At 39.1% G+C, this 15669-nt stretch overlaps 1 protein-coding gene and 1 pseudogene across 2 annotated transcripts; one reads left to right on the top strand and one right to left on the bottom strand.

Annotated features, from left to right (window-relative positions):
- Positions 1-210: 210 nt before the first annotated feature.
- On the bottom strand, positions 211-788 carry LOC142835582 (nucleoside diphosphate kinase B pseudogene; annotated as a pseudogene).
- Positions 789-6782: 5994 nt separating this feature from the next.
- Positions 6783-13179, top strand: LOC142835664 (olfactory receptor 11G2-like). Of its 2 annotated transcripts, XM_075949285.1 has the most exons (2): positions 6783-6797; positions 12244-13179. In XM_075949285.1, the coding sequence occupies exons 1-2, from the start codon at positions 6783-6785 to the stop codon at positions 13177-13179; spliced, it is 951 nt and encodes a 316-aa protein (XP_075805400.1). The 2 variants fall into 2 exon arrangements, with proteins under 2 accessions (XP_075805400.1, XP_075805401.1); XM_075949286.1 differs by lacking the exon at positions 6783-6797 and having other exon boundaries at positions 12211-13179.
- Positions 13180-15669: the final 2490 nt, after the last annotated feature.

Below are 15669 nucleotides of genomic sequence, written 5' to 3'. Positions count from 1 at the left end.
TCTGTATTTTGGTTTTCAAGCCTTATTTGTTTCTTTCACCTGTTTGATTGTTTTTCTTGATTTTCTTTAAGGATTTTGCTGATTTCTTCCAATTTTTGTTTGTCTTTTCCTCTACTTCTTCAATCCTCTTTAAGGGATTCAAACATTTCCCTAAAGTCATTTTTTTCCAGTTCCAAAGTCTTCATTGTTTTAGAAAAGATGATTCATTCTCTGGAATGAAGACTTGTGCCCAGGGATCCATCAGTAATGCTGAGAACTATCATCTCTACTCATATACCCAGTCATGAGCACAAGACGTGTAGTCAACCAATTCTTCAGGCTTAAACCATAGACTCATCTCTTTCTCTGCGCTTTGCACTGAATCACTGCCATGAATGATGTTCCTGCCAACTTGAATGCAAAAATCCCCTCAAATGGTGCCTGGCTGAGAATCAGCTGGATTGGTCTCTCCCAGCATCATTCGGCCTGTCTTCACCACATTGAGCCCCTCCCAGACCATGGCCACCACGGGCCCCGAGTTCATGTACTTCACCAGCCCTGGGAAGAAAGGACGGTCTTTCAGGTCAATGTAGTGCTGCTTCAGGTGTTCCTCAGAAGCCCGAAGGAACTTCATGGCCCCCAGGCGGAACCCCTTCTGCTCGAAGCGCTTGATGATCTCGCCCACCAGGCCGCGCTGCACGCCATCTGGCTTGATGGCAATGAAGGTACGCTCGAGGTTGGCCATGGTCCGAAAGTTAGTTGGCTGGACGGCCGGTGTGGGCGATGAGCGATGGGGAAGAAAGAGCAGAGGGCCCTAAAGTCATTTTTAAGGTCATTTTCTTCTGCTTCATCTGTGTTGGGCTGTTCAAGTCTTATTATAGAACCATTTTTTGTGATGTTGTGTTGCTTTTTGTGTTGTTGAGTATGTTCTCACCTTGTTGTCTACCCAAGTTTTCCTCCAGTTGGTAAAGTCTGTTTCTCTGGTGACCTCCCTACACAGATAGTTGTGGTGCTCTGCTGCCCGTGGATTGCTTCTTCATTTCCTCTTTAGCTTCCTTCTTTCTTCCATCAGGTTGATCATCTCTGCAGTAAGCCATTCTACTAATGTTGCCCTTTTTGCAAAACCAAACATCTCCTTTGAAGCCTCTTGTATGGCTCTTTTGATTTTCTCCCATTTGATTTCTACATTTGTAAAGTGTTGTTTAATGATTTTCCCTCATCTTTTTAAAAAGCAGTTCTCTTATACTCTCTCCATACAGCTGTGTTCATCAGTTGTTTACAATTGATCTTCCAGTTCATCTTGCCTGGTGTGCCTCAGACAATAACACATCCAGTAACTATCAGTTAAAGGGTGGCCATAGCAAGTTGATGATCTAACTCTAGGAAATGATCAGCTGTTTTGGATGCTAGATAGGAGTTTCCTGCTGAGTGGAATTTAGTCAATGTGGTTGTATGTGCACTTGTAAAGAATTCCCATGTCCAGCATCTTGATGATTTGGCTTTCTTGAATTTTGTGTTAGATATACACAAAAAAAAATTGCATAGCAGAGGTTCCCCGCTATTGTTCCTTTGTCAGAATTCATATGTTCCCATGACCCTGTAGTTTATTCTTTCTCCAGATCCCACTCTTGCATTAGAGTCACCCATAGCCATTAGTATATCATTCTTACACACCCTACTGACCTCATTCTGTAGATCTATGTAGAAATTGTTGATGACATCCTCTTCTGCTCTCACTGCTGGTGCATATACCTGTATGATAGTTACTGGATGTGTCATTGTCTGAAATCTGGCGGATATGATTCAGTCACTTACAAGTCTGTGCCAGAGTGTGCATTTTTGGGCCAAACTGGATAGCATGAAAGCTACACCTGCTATGTTTTCCCCTCCACCTGAGCTTATCATCTTGCATCCATTCACTACAAGTTTTCGTGTTCCTGTCCAATGCACTTCTGTCAACCCAATGACATCCCACTTGAAGTGACTGAGCTCATGCATGAGCAAGCCATTTTTCCTGACTGTGTTTAGTGTTCTCAAATTTCAGGTCCCTATTGTAGTGACTCTTTTCAGTGTGATGAAGTGCCTTCCCTTTCCATTTTTTTCAGCTCCCCTCCCCTGTTTTGTCTTTAGGAGAAAAGCATTATTTGTCCTGCACTTAGGACATGGAGGTACTGGGACACTGTCAGATTCTGGGACTTTATCACAGGTGTTTCTGTTGAACTTGTCCATATTGGGTTTCACAGTCTGAGTTGATGAAGCTGACTGACTAGGTCTCTTCCTCTTCATGTGGTAGCCTTTAGCCAAACAGCTGGACCTCTTTCTACCTATATACCAAATTCTCCAGAGGACCTAGCTGGTCCTTTCCAGTCTTGAGTAGGCAGCTACCAGGAAACCAGGAGAATAATGAAAGAATATTAAGAGATGCAAAGGAACAAGCCCAAGGAAATTATAAAGACAGACTTATCAGAAGTACACCTGAATTCTCCATGGAAACTCTGAAATCCAGAAGTTCCTGGATAGACGTTCTGCAGACACTAAGAGACCTCAGATGCCAACACAAACTACTGTACCCAGCAAAACTTTCAATCACCATAGATAAAAAAAAAAAGTATTCCATGGCAAAACCAGATTTAGACAATGCCTATTAAAAAATTTAACCCTATAGAAAATAATAGAATGAAAAAATATAACCCACGGAAGTTAACTATGCCCACAAAAAGACAGTCAATAAATAATTCCACACCAGTGAATTCAAAAGAAGGAAAGCACAAACATAATACCAACAACAACAACAAAACAAAAAATGACAGGAACTAACTGTCATTGATACCTCTTAATGTTAGTGATCTCAATTCACCTATAAAAATATAAACAGACTAACAGAATGAATACAAAAGCAGGATCCATCCTTCTGCTGCATACAAAAAAAAACACACCTCAAATTCAAAGACAGACATACCTCAGAGTAAGGGATTGGGAAAAGAAAGAAGCTGGTGTAGTTTTCTTAATATCTAAAAAACAGACTTTAAAGTAAAATTAATCAAAAGCAATGAAGAAGGACATTTTATATTCATCACAGGAAAAATCCATCAAAATGAAGTCTCAACTATAATTGAGTATCTCTGCCCTGAAATATAAGAACACTCACATTTATAAAAGAAATATTACTAAAGCTTAAATTACATATCACACTCTACAAAGTGGAAGACTTCTCACCACTGCCAGATTGAAACTTAGCAGAGAAAGAAAGGAACTATAAGATATTGTGACTCAAATGGGTTTAACAGACATTTATAGAACTTTCCACCTAAACACAAAAGAATATTCCTCTTCTCAGCACCTCGTGGAACTTTCTCTCCTGGTAACGAAATAAGCATTAACAGATACAAAAAAAAATTGAATAACCCCCTGTATCTTATCAGATCACCACAGTTTAAAGTTAGTATTCAACTGCAGCAAATTGCAGCAAGCCCACAAATTCAGAAAAACTGAAGAAATGTTCAACTGAATCACTCCTGGGTTAAGGAAGAAATTAAAGACTTCTTAGACTTAAATGCAAATGAATATGCAATATACCCAAACCTATGGGACACAAAGAAAACAGGACAGAAAAGATCCTCTGATATTTCCCCATCACATTGAGATTAACTGGTGTTCTCATTGTACATGTCTTGTTTAGGTTACCATATTTTTAAAATTTCACAAATGAAACTGTCATATGTAAAAGACACTATCTTTTTTTATTTTTATGTTATTAAAAATTTCTGCCTCCTCCCTGCCTCCCATTTCCCTCCCTCTCCCCCAACTTCTCTCCCCCTCCCTCAACAGTCCAAAGAGCAGTCAGGGTTCCCTGCCCTGTGGGAAGTCCAAGGTCCTCCCCCCCCATACAGGTCTAGGAAGGTGAGCATCCAAACAAACTAGGCTCCCACAAAGCTAGTACATGCAGTAGGCTCAAAACCCAGTGCCGGCTGAGGAATCCCATCAGGACGGGTGAGCGTGTGCTATCCAGGGGCGGACTGTCCCTGAAGAGAGCACAAACCCCCCTCCCCCAGCTCCTTCTGCAGGGCTGTCTTTCTTTCGCACGACCCAGCCCCCCCAGCACCCCTCCCTAACCCTGCCCTGCTGTATACTAGGACCAGTGCTCAAGAACAGTTTTAAGCCCCTACACTAAGGCTACCCACCCAGAGCGGTGAGTGCCTGCCTACCGGGCAGGCCTCAGGGTCCCCTGTAAGGGAGCCCAGGCACGTTCAGCTCCAGCGCCAGGCTTCCTGTGCCCTCCTGGATACCGCGCCCCCCCTTGCTCCACTCATCCTATTGGCCCTGGATCATTGGGCTACCGGCGGCCCTGTTTAGTTGCTGAGGAATCCCATCTGGACGGGAATGGTTCCTGCTTCTACACTGAAGAGATATACCCAGAGAGTCAATCACAGCAAAGACTGGACCAAGACACCAGGCCTCCTGGCTCCATTTGAAGGAAAAGATGGGAAGGCGCCAATGCAAAAATTCCTCCAACAACCTGAAAGGCAACATGACACCACCAGAATCCAGGGATCCCGAAATAAGAATTGTACACCCTACTCCTGAAGAAATAGAAGAAATTGACTCAAAAGTGAATTATATGAAAATAATAGAGGACCGTAAACAGGAGGTGAAAAACTGCCATAAACAATTAGAGATTACAAACAAAAAGGTAGAGGAAATGAATAAATTGCTCAAAGACAAGCAAGAAAACCAAGAGAAACAAGAAAAAGCAATCAAACAGATTAGGGAAGCGGTTCAAGACTTGAAGAATGAAATGGAAGCAATGAAGAAAGCACAAACCGAGGGAAGAATGGAGATGAAAAATCTGGGGAAACGAACAGGAACTACAGAGACGAGTACTAACAACTGATTACAAGAGATAGAAGAGAGAATGTCAGACACTGAAGATACCATAGAGAAAATAAACACACTGATCAAAGAAAACAGCAAAACCAACAAATTCTCATCACAAAACATTCAGGAAATATGGAACACAATAAAAAGACCAAACCTAAGAATAATTGGAGTATTTAGGTATGACCCTTGTATCCCTAATCTCTCCAAGACTTTTAACATAAATGGATGTTGAATTTTGTCAAATGCTTTTTCAGCATCTAATGAAATGATCATATGGTTTTTTTCTTTCAGTTTATTTATATGCTGGATTACATTGATAGATTTTCGTATGTTGAACCAGCCCTGCATCTCAGGAATGAAGCCTACTTGATAATAATAGATAATTTTTCGGATGTGTTCTTGGATTCGGTTTGCCAGTATTTTGTTGAGGATTTTTGCGTCGATGTTCATGAGTGAGATTGGCCTGTAATTCTCTTTCCTGGTTGAGTCTTTGTGTGGTTTTGGTATCAGAGTAACTGTAGCTTCATAAAAGGAATTAGGTAATGACCCTTCTGTTTTTATATTGTGGAATACATTAAGGAGTATAGGTATTAGGTCTTCTGGGAAGTTTTGTGCACGGTGATAGATATGGGTCTATTTTCATTCTTCTACAGGTTGACATCCAGTTGTGCCAGCACCATTTGTTGAAGATTCTTTCTTTCTTCCATTGTATACTTTTAGCTCCTTTATCGAAAATCAGATGTTCATAGGTTTGTGGGTTAAAATCCGGATCTTCTATTCGATTCCATTGTTCGACTTCTCTGTTTTTATGCCAATACCAAGCTGTTTTCATTACTGTAGCTCTGTAATAGAGTTTGAAGTCAGGGATGGTAATGCCTCCAGAAGATCCTTTATTGAATAAGATTGTTTTGGCTATCCTGGGTTCTTTGTTTTTCCATATAAGGTTGATTATTGTCTTCTCCATATCTGTGAAGAATTTTGATGGTACCTTGATGGGGATTGCATTGAATCTATAGATTTCCTTTGGTAGAATTGCCATTTTTACTATGTTGATCCTCCCAATCCAAGAGCAAGGGAGGTCCTTCCATTTTCTGGAATCCTCTTCAATTTCTTTCTTCAAAGACTTAAAGTTCTTGTCAAATAGATCTTTCACTTCCTTGGTTAAAGCTACCCCAAGATATTTTATGCTATTTGTGGTTATCATGAAAGGTGAATCTTCTCTAATTTCCCTCTCTGCTTCCTTATCCTTTGTGTATAGAAGGGCAACTGATTTTTTGGAGTTGAACTTGTATCCTGACCTGTTACTAAAGGTGTTGAATGCTTTTTTAAAATATTTTTTTACCTATTTTTGTTTTGTCTCTTCAGAACTCTCTTTTCAGACAAATGGGCCATTTCCAATTGAGTGTTTTTTTCTCTCTAGACCCTATAATGATTTTGTATATTCTGGATATCAACCCCATCACATGTACAGCTATATGTTCATTCAATTGATTGGTTTTTTGCTATACAGAAGCTTTTTATTTTTGACCAGTTGTCAATTTCTCTGATGGGTTCCATCTGATACAATCTCCAATGCTAATTATTTTTTTGCTATACAGAAGCTTTTCATTTTTGTGAGGCCCCATTTTTCAATTGTTACCTTTGATTCTAGTTTATATGGAGCTTCCATTCAGAAAGTGGTTTCCTCCTGCTTCATCTTGCACAGCACTGCCTATGTTTTATTCTTGGGGCTGGAGAGTGGTTTATATATCCAATGACTCTCAGTTTGAGAAAACTAATACTCTCCTCCTAGCAGGTAAGAATTGCAAATAGCTTCTTAGTGATGAGTCAGGATTTTTGCACACTTCCTCTTCCCTGTGCTAGGGCTTTGTCTGATTTGAATTTGTACAGGTCTTGTGCATGCTATCAAGTCCCTGTGAGTTCATATGTGTTTCAGCCCTGTTGTGTCTGGAAGACTCTGTTTCCTTGGAGTCACTCACCAGCCCTGGCTTTTGTAATCTTTCCACCTCCTCTTTTGCCCAGATCCCTGTGCCTTGAGGAAAGAGGTTTGATAAAGACATCCCATTTGAGGCTCAGTTCTCCAAAGTCTCTCACTCTCTGTGTATTGTCCAGTTGTGGGTTCTGTGTTAACTCCATCTACTGCGTGGAGATGACTCCCTGATGAAGGTTAAACAATGCTCTTAGCTGATCTATGAGTAAAGCAACATGTCATTAGGGGTCACCCTTTTGCTAAGTTCCTTTAACATAATAATAATATTAGAAGGTTTTCCCCTAGGCCTATGACCAACCCAGTCTTAGGATCTTGGCCTCTTTAGCGGTGTCAGGTATGGGTTTCATTACATGGAGTGGATCGTAAATCCAATCAAAGAATGGTCTGTTACGCCCTTGACATTCATGCCACTATTATACCAGTAAACCTCATGGGCAGGTGGCTTTGTAGGTTACAGAGTTTGTAGTTGAATGATATGATGATGACTTTTCTCATCCAACAGCATGCAAAGTTCATTCCAGAAATATGAATGCCAGCTAGTCGGTAGAGATGAACTTCTAGTTGGGAAGACCTCAATTTCTCCATGTTCAGTGATTTAAGTAAGGGGTGTCTTCAACTATAGAGACTATCAGGTTGTGGGTGGTATCCAGAAAGCTATTTGATGCAGTTGGAACTTATTTTTGTAAAGTAAAGATAAATTAACAAAGGCGTTCCCGGTGTAACTCACTGTGTAACACTGAAGATTACATGACAAGATTTTTAAATTTATCCCTTTTGTTTTATTTTATTTTTCTTTTTTCTCTTAAAGTTTGTTTTATTTTGATGGTGTGCTGGGGGAGATGGTAGATGCAAAGGGACAGGGAAATGAATAGGATCAAGATACTGAATGTGAAAGACACATAGAATAAAAAAGAGAGACTGAGAGACCTCTAAGAGATTAAGACCTAACAAACTGGATGACTTCCTCTACTCCTGGGTGAAAATGAGAATCAGAAATTAGGACACAATGCCCAGAGGGCAGAGTGAGCAAGGGAATAAGGAGTAGAGAGCTCTGTTCTCAAATAGTTCTCTAAAATAAAAGAGCACAGAGCATGCCTTGCCTAACATCCCAGGATCCTGCAGAAAATTCTCCGCTGATCTTCAGACATGTTTTGCACTTTCTCTTCCAGTTGGCTGTTACAAAGTCAGCTACCTCTGTCCTCAGATAATCCTGGAAGAAGTTGTTTAAGATGCTTCTCTTGATAATGTCTCTTCTCAGTCGTGAAAGAAGGTAATGTAATGGTTAGCTAAGGAAAATGGTAAAATATAGTTGATGAATCTATAGCCCTAAAAACAGTTCACGCTTCACTTTGTGGGAGTCTATGAGGTGTGAGATACGGGCGTGTGCCTCCACCTTGTCTATTCACCGCCTCGCTCAGCATACCTCACAGTAACCCTTTCTGGAAGGCATTACTATGTCACTGGATACTAGGAGAAATTAATAGAGGTAAATAAGTGCTTTGTAGAAATTCCTCAGTTGTGTTATTTAATTGTCATATCCATGCTGGTGTCTGTCCTTCCACTACAGCACAGCCATTAGAGGACACGGGTGGACACTCTCCAGATTCTAATTTTATGTAAGTACAATAGGAGTGCTTACTGGATGTCAGGCACTTGACAAAAAATATCTATCTAATTGTCAAAACACACTACAGGGGCAGGACTGCCACTTTCCAACTTCCAGGAGAGGAAACCAATGTATGAAGGAGACAAAACTTGTCTAACACATACAACACAGGCTTTGAACCCAAATTATCTATCTAGCTTTGGTATTAGTGCCTTTCTACCAATCCTCCTCAGACCAAAGAGGCCATGGAGTATGCTGACATACTTTATTGTCTGGACTGGATGGGAAGCTAACTAGTGAAAATGCACAGCTAAATGTTCTACTTTGTTTCCGTGACTTTACTTTAAAGAGAAGGAAAGGAATAATGAAAAACACCCAGGATATTAAATTATTGCCCAGAAACCCACACAGCCCTGAAATTCTACTTTCATATCCCATTTTCTAGGTCACAACACAAAGTGTACAAGCCCAGGAAAAACTGGCCAAGTTTACAACAATATGTTAGCAGAGGACATTATTTTTATATTTAAACACTAACAAAGATCAAATTACAGCAGTCTAATGAAAACATTCTTTTCTCAATTCACATCTAATTTTATTAACATAAAAAATTTCACAAATTTCCCATTTCCCAGAACAGTTTTTAAGGTTTATCCTTTGGAAACTACCCTGAGAGAGAGCTGCTCTAAACAACGCACCATATTGCTCATTGTCAATACAAAAACACAACTCCCACCTCACTGCACATAAGAAATAGTTTACTCCACATGAGTACACATAGCCTAGAAACACAAATGCAGGTCTCCAAAAGGACATGTTACACAATGAAAATGTTTTCTTTAATTATATCATAAGAAAGTCATAAATTGACACATTTAGAAAACATCTTTATTAGATGCTAAATTTTTTTGTCCCACAGCATTAGAAAAACTCATGTCTGGTAAATATGTGGTTGAGAGCAAGGAAAACAGTCTTTAGGAGAGAGAAATAGTAAATCCACTAAGGAATTAGTGTTTGAATTATATCATTCACTAACCTTTATGATTTCATTCTGACTTCTCTTTTATTCCACACTGTGAACTTAACATAACATTTACCTGTGATGTAATGGGAATACTCTATCTAAAGCTAAAATAGCAAAGAACAATAGTATGGCCTCAAGCTGTAAAGGTAGGAGCGGAGGAAACCACAAATCCTGACTGACCAAGTGTATTCTTTAAGTAGATTGGATACCTCTCTGTCTACAGTTATCTCAATGTATGAAATACTTTGATGTTTAGAGTTTGAAATCATTTGTTACCATTTAGTTCTAGCTTCCTTTCTGAAAATTTTGATGCCATATTTATAAATCCCTGAAAGTGACTGGTCTAATTCTAAGGGAGATTTACCATAATATCTACACTTTTGTAATTCTTATTTGTTATCAATAAGTTTAAGTATCCTGTTTTGTTGGTGGTATATTAGGTATTTGGAGATATTCCAAAGGAATTCAGATAATAATACAATACAACTTTATAATACTTGTTAACAAAATTGTCTGAACCTATGAAGCAAGGAAAGAAACAAAAACCAGACCTATCAATCAAGATTCCATGGACTTTGGTAACATAATCAAATCTTATTTATTATTTTCCCATTAGAAGTGGAAGTTGAATTATTACAAAAATAATTTTGTATTAATGTTCATTACCCTTGCTAGGAAATATTCTTATTAAAGATTTTAATAACAATTGAGAGTATTAAATAATCACTTAACCAAGAAACATGGGCTCTTAAGTTGTGAAATACGGTGAACATTGTCAACAGAGACTGTTTCCTACAGTTTGATACAAGAATCAACCAGACCTTTGCATAGTTCTAAGAGTCAAAGTTACTCTGAGATGGCAGGAGTCTGAGTGTGTCTCAGGGTTTCTCGGGGCCTTCACTCCAATGCATCTTTTACTGTATCTGCTGCGTTTATCTCAATTTTAACTCATTTTTTATGTTTTTAATTATGTATATGTTGGGAGATGTGCATTTGAGTGCGGGTTTCTACAGAGGCTGGAGGTGATGGGTTCTCCTGAGGTAGAGTTGATGCTGAGTCATCTCTCCTACCCCTTAAAATTAACATTTATAACAGTAATCTGATTGGTTGAACCCAGTTAATAGTCTTCCTTCTTTCTTAATAGGAAGTTCATTTGGTTTTATCTCTAAGAATTTCAATATAAGAAAAAAGTACCCCAAAATTGGATTCCTTTTGGAATTTGAAATGCCTTTGTCAATTTAAAAATTGGACTTTTATTCAAATTTTTTTAAATAATAAGAGAAAGCAGTGGAAAACTTTAATCTTTTAAAATATCAAAATGGGTTACTTGAGATGAAAGCACATAATTATGACAAAATATAGTTAAAGAACAGTTCATCCTCATTTGTAGCTTTAATAAATACAAGATTATATTTATTAAATATAATGACAAGATGGTTCCATGGGTAACAGTGTTTAATGCCAAGCCTGGTGACCTGAGGCTGATCCCTGGGGACCTACATGGTGGAAGGAGAGAGCCCACTCCTGTAAGTCACCCACTGACCTCCGTAAGTCCACTGTGGCACGGATGTACTCAACATGGACACATGCATGTACATATGTGTACACACACATAAGTAACACATAAATGTAAATTTGAAAACAAAATGTTATCATTTTATCATTTAGGATCATACCAAAGATAATTCAAAATATTTTTAGACAGTTGTTTGAAAATCTAAAAGCAAAAGTATTTAAGAATGATAACATGATGAGAGTCAGAAGAAAAGCTGCAGCAGGGTCTTGACTTTAGCTACCTAGGGCTGAACCGTCAAGGTAACTGAAGATGGACATCACCAGTTTTGCTGAAGTTTACGTGGGTTTGACATGAAGACACTGGCACAGTTTAAGGTAGGGAATATGGATCTAGGAGATTTTCTCTTGAAATTTTGTAACATAGGAAGTGACTCATATAGGATTATTTAAGCTGTGCATTGAAGTTTTTGATTTCAAAATGCTCCAATCAGTGAAATCACCTTGTGTTAATTCTTATTCATTTAATTCTTTGTCTCCCAGGAGCACACCGTAGAGATGCTGGAACCAATTCTGAACTTTCAATTATATTATAAGGCCTTTTATACTAGTGCATGACTCCTGTAAAAGCAAAAGTGTGTCCTGTATCTTATTTTTATTTACACTATGCAGTTATTTAATGAGGAAATAGCCAACGTTTTCCATAAGGGACAGCTCATAGATTGAGACAAGTTATGGGGCTGTCTTTGCTTAGGTAGTGAAAAACTTTAGTCAGTTCTAAAAAGTAGCATCATTTATTTATTTAACTATAAATAAAGAAGCCTAAAAATTAAGTACATGATGAAATTTTCTATAACATGCAAAATTTTATGAATCTACTTAGCTCTTTAAGGTATTTATTAGTTTATTATTTTGGAGTTCCATACATGCCTATAATGCATTCTGTTCACACTCAGTGCCCCACCTTCTTTTATCCCTTCTCCCTAACAACCTCCTTCTCATCAACAGTCCTCTGCCACCATCATGTGTTTCTGCTGTGTGACTCACTGGGTTTAACCAGGGCCACCACTGTGGGGATGGGAGCAGAGCTATTGACTGGAACATGAGCTCCATCACCGAGACAAAGAATTTACCTTCTTCATAATGAGTATATGATGAGCAAACTATTCTGCTTCCTGTTTGGGCAAAATTTAACACCCTCGGCTATTTCTAGGATATTCAACCATTTCTGGTGCCTTTACAGCTAATAGACAGATGAAAACCCTCAGCAGCCTCAGCAACTCCAGCACCATCTCTGGCTTCATCCTCCTGGGTTTCCCCTGCCCCAGGGAAGGACAGATCCTCCTCTTTGTGCTATTCTTTGTTGTCTACCTCCTCACACTCATGGGCAATGCTTCCATCATCTGTGCTGTGTGCTGGGATCAGAGACTCCACACCCCCATGTACCTCCTGCTGGCCAACTTCTCCTTCCTGGAGATCTGGTATGTCACCTCCACGGTCCCCAACATGCTGGCCAACTTCCTCTCTGACACCAAGGTCATCTCCTTCTCTGGGTGCTTCCTGCAGTTCTATTTCTTCTTCTCCTTGGGTTCTACAGAATGCTTTTTCCTGGCAGTTATGGCCTTTGATCGCTACCTTGCCATCTGCAGGCCTCTACACTATCCTGCTCTTATGACTGGGCGCCTCTGTAACATCCTGGTGATCAGTTGCTGGGTGCTTGGTTTCCTCTGGTTCCCCGTTCCCATCATCATCATCTCCCAGATGTCCTTCTGTGGGTCCAGGATGATAGACCATTTCCTATGTGACCCTGGTCCTCTGTTAGCCCTTACCTGTTCCAGAGCCCCACTGATGGAATTTTTCTGGACAATAATAATGTCTCTACTCCTTTTTACTCCTTTTCTCTTCATCATGGGATCTTATATGTTGGTCCTACAAGCTGTGTTTAAAGTTCCTTCAAGAGATGGACGAAGAAAGGCCTTGTCCACTTGTGGGCCCCATGTGACTGTGGTTTCTCTTTTCTATGGCTCAGTGATGGTCATGTATCTGAGCCCAACATCTGAGCATGAAGCAGGAATGCAGAAACTTGTGACTCTGCTTTATTCTGTGGTTACTCCACTAATTAATCCTGTGATCTATAGTCTGAGAAACAAAGATATGAAGCATGCAATGAGGAAGCTTTTGAAAACTTGAAAATACACATTCAATGAAGTATGTGTATACTGTAGAATATTATTCAACCACAGGAATGATTGCGTTGTCTAATTTACAGCAACATGGATAAAATGGGAGAACATTGTGTTAAGTAGAAAGAGTCAGTCATAGGAAGTCAAATACTGCATGTTATCATTTAAGTGTAGAAAGTTTGGAATCATGCATAGTACTAGGAAGTGTGAGGAAATGCGACATGGTCAATGTTTACAAGGGGTGCAGTTGCGTAGTTGCTCAACAGCTGTGTTTGATAGTAGATTAAGATAAATATGTCCGACATGTGTTAATTCTGTTTCATGCAAAATGGCTGAGATTTTGAATGTTCCCAACATATAAGATGCAATAAACATTTGAAATGAGACTGATGACAATTACCTTGAAGTAATATGCACTGTATTCATATATTGAATGCTACCCTGTACCTCACAAATATTATAATTATTTTATCAACTAAAATATAAATGTGGATGCAGGCATATTAGAACATGCCTGTAATCCCAGAACTTGGAGAACTGGGACAGGAGGATCAGAATTTCAAAGGATTTTTCTAGATACCAAGATCATACTTCATAAACAAAGTAGAACATGGTGGTGCAAACTGTGATATTTACATTTCCTGTTGCTATAGCAAACACCATAACCAAAAGCAATTTAGGAAGGAAGGGGATTACTTTGTCTACAGATTATAGTCCATCGATCAGGAGACCCAAGACAGAATTTTAAGGAAGGAAACTGGAGTCAGAAACTGAATCAGAGACCATGAAGGAGTATGCTTTCTGTCTTGCTTTCCATGGCGTGCTCAGCTTGCTTTCTTCTGAAACCCAAGACCACCTGCCCAGGGGTAGCACCACCCACAGTGGGAATGGCCCTCCAATATCAATAATTAATCACAAAAATGTGATACAGACATGCCCATGGGCCAGTTCAAAGGAAGTTAATCCTCGATGACTCTAATTTATGTCAAGCTGACAAAAACTAGACAATACACATGATCCCCTGTCAACTTGCCACACAGTTAAATAACATTTACTATGTTTGTCCCTAAACCCTCATGTTTATATAATAATATAAAATACACTTCAACTTTTTTTAAAGATTTATTTATTATGTATACAGCATTCTGCCTGCATATATGTCTGCACACTAGAAGAGAACACCAGATTTTATCATAGATGGTTGTGAGCCACCATGTGGTTGCTGGGAATTGAACTCGGGACCTCTGGAAGAGCAGGCAGTGTTCTTAACCTCTGAGCCATCTCTCCAGCCCTACAGTTCAACTTTTAAAAACCCCAGATTATTTTAAATTGTTCAATATTTTAAAAGTTCAGTATCTGTTTAAAATATCCAAAGACTCTTGATGATGGGTCCTTATAAATACCAAAATAAATAAATTTTAGGCTTTTCTATTTTCCTTTTGGGAATTTAATACCTGAGGACTGTATTCACATTACTTCCATCCTACCTGCTCCCCTTGTAACTCTTCTCCTGCCTCCCACTCCCTCATAAATCCATGACCTCTCATGCTTTAATTATTATTACTCATGAATACCACAAATATATACATAGGTGTGTATATATACGTAGGTGTGTGTAGTGTATACACACACATATATATGAGTAAATTTAGCATTTAATGTTGTATGTGTTTGATCACTTAGGTGGGATAATGTGTCACAGAGTTTGTCCCTAGAGAAGAATGATTCTCCCTCTCTTAGCAGCCATTACTCTCCTACATACAGTTCTTAATCTAGGGTAAGGCCCTGTAACATTTCCCCCATCACATTGAGATTAACTGGTGTTGTCATTGTGCATATCTTGCTTAGGATACCATATTGCTAAAATTTCATGAATGAAATTTCTTCCATATGTAAACGACACTATCCAGGAGCAGATTTAGTCCTCTGGCTTTTACAATCTTTAAGCCACCATTTCTTCAATGCTTCCTAAGCTTTAGATATAATGTTTATGCTGTAAAAAAAATATCTTTTGGGGGTGGGTACCCTGTGGTCAGGTGATCTCTGAATTTTGACCAGTTGTAAATTTCTCTGATGGGCTCCATCTGCTACAAAAAGAAGTTTGTTGATGAGTGGTGAGAGCAATGTTTATCTGTATATAAGGATAGGTATTTAGAATGCAGTTGGGAATTATACCGGTTTAAGAAAAGGGCAATGTTAAATTTTCTTCTGGGATACACAGCTTCACCAGCCATGGGTAGTTGGCTAGATCTGTAGAACCAGGCATGAGTTTCCTGCTATTTAGCAGGACTAAAGTCCAATTAGGAGACTTCTGGTTACCTGAAAGACACAGGGCAAATACTACACACTTGGGTCTATCTTGCCATGGCCATTGTTGTTTCATAGGCTTTACAACATGGTGTGACTCCTGATGGCTTTTCTCCCTTACACAGCACCTTCCAATACTATGAGAACTAGTCCTCAGGGAGAAGGCTTGCAGGTCAGGCACAGCTTGATT

The sequence above is a fragment of the Microtus pennsylvanicus genome, chromosome 15 (genome assembly GCF_037038515.1).
Source record: "Microtus pennsylvanicus isolate mMicPen1 chromosome 15, mMicPen1.hap1, whole genome shotgun sequence".
In the NCBI taxonomy this organism is placed as follows: domain Eukaryota; kingdom Metazoa; phylum Chordata; class Mammalia; order Rodentia; family Cricetidae; genus Microtus; species Microtus pennsylvanicus.
The sequence above is the reverse complement of the archived record's forward strand: the minus strand, read 5'-3'. Positions and strand labels throughout refer to the sequence as shown.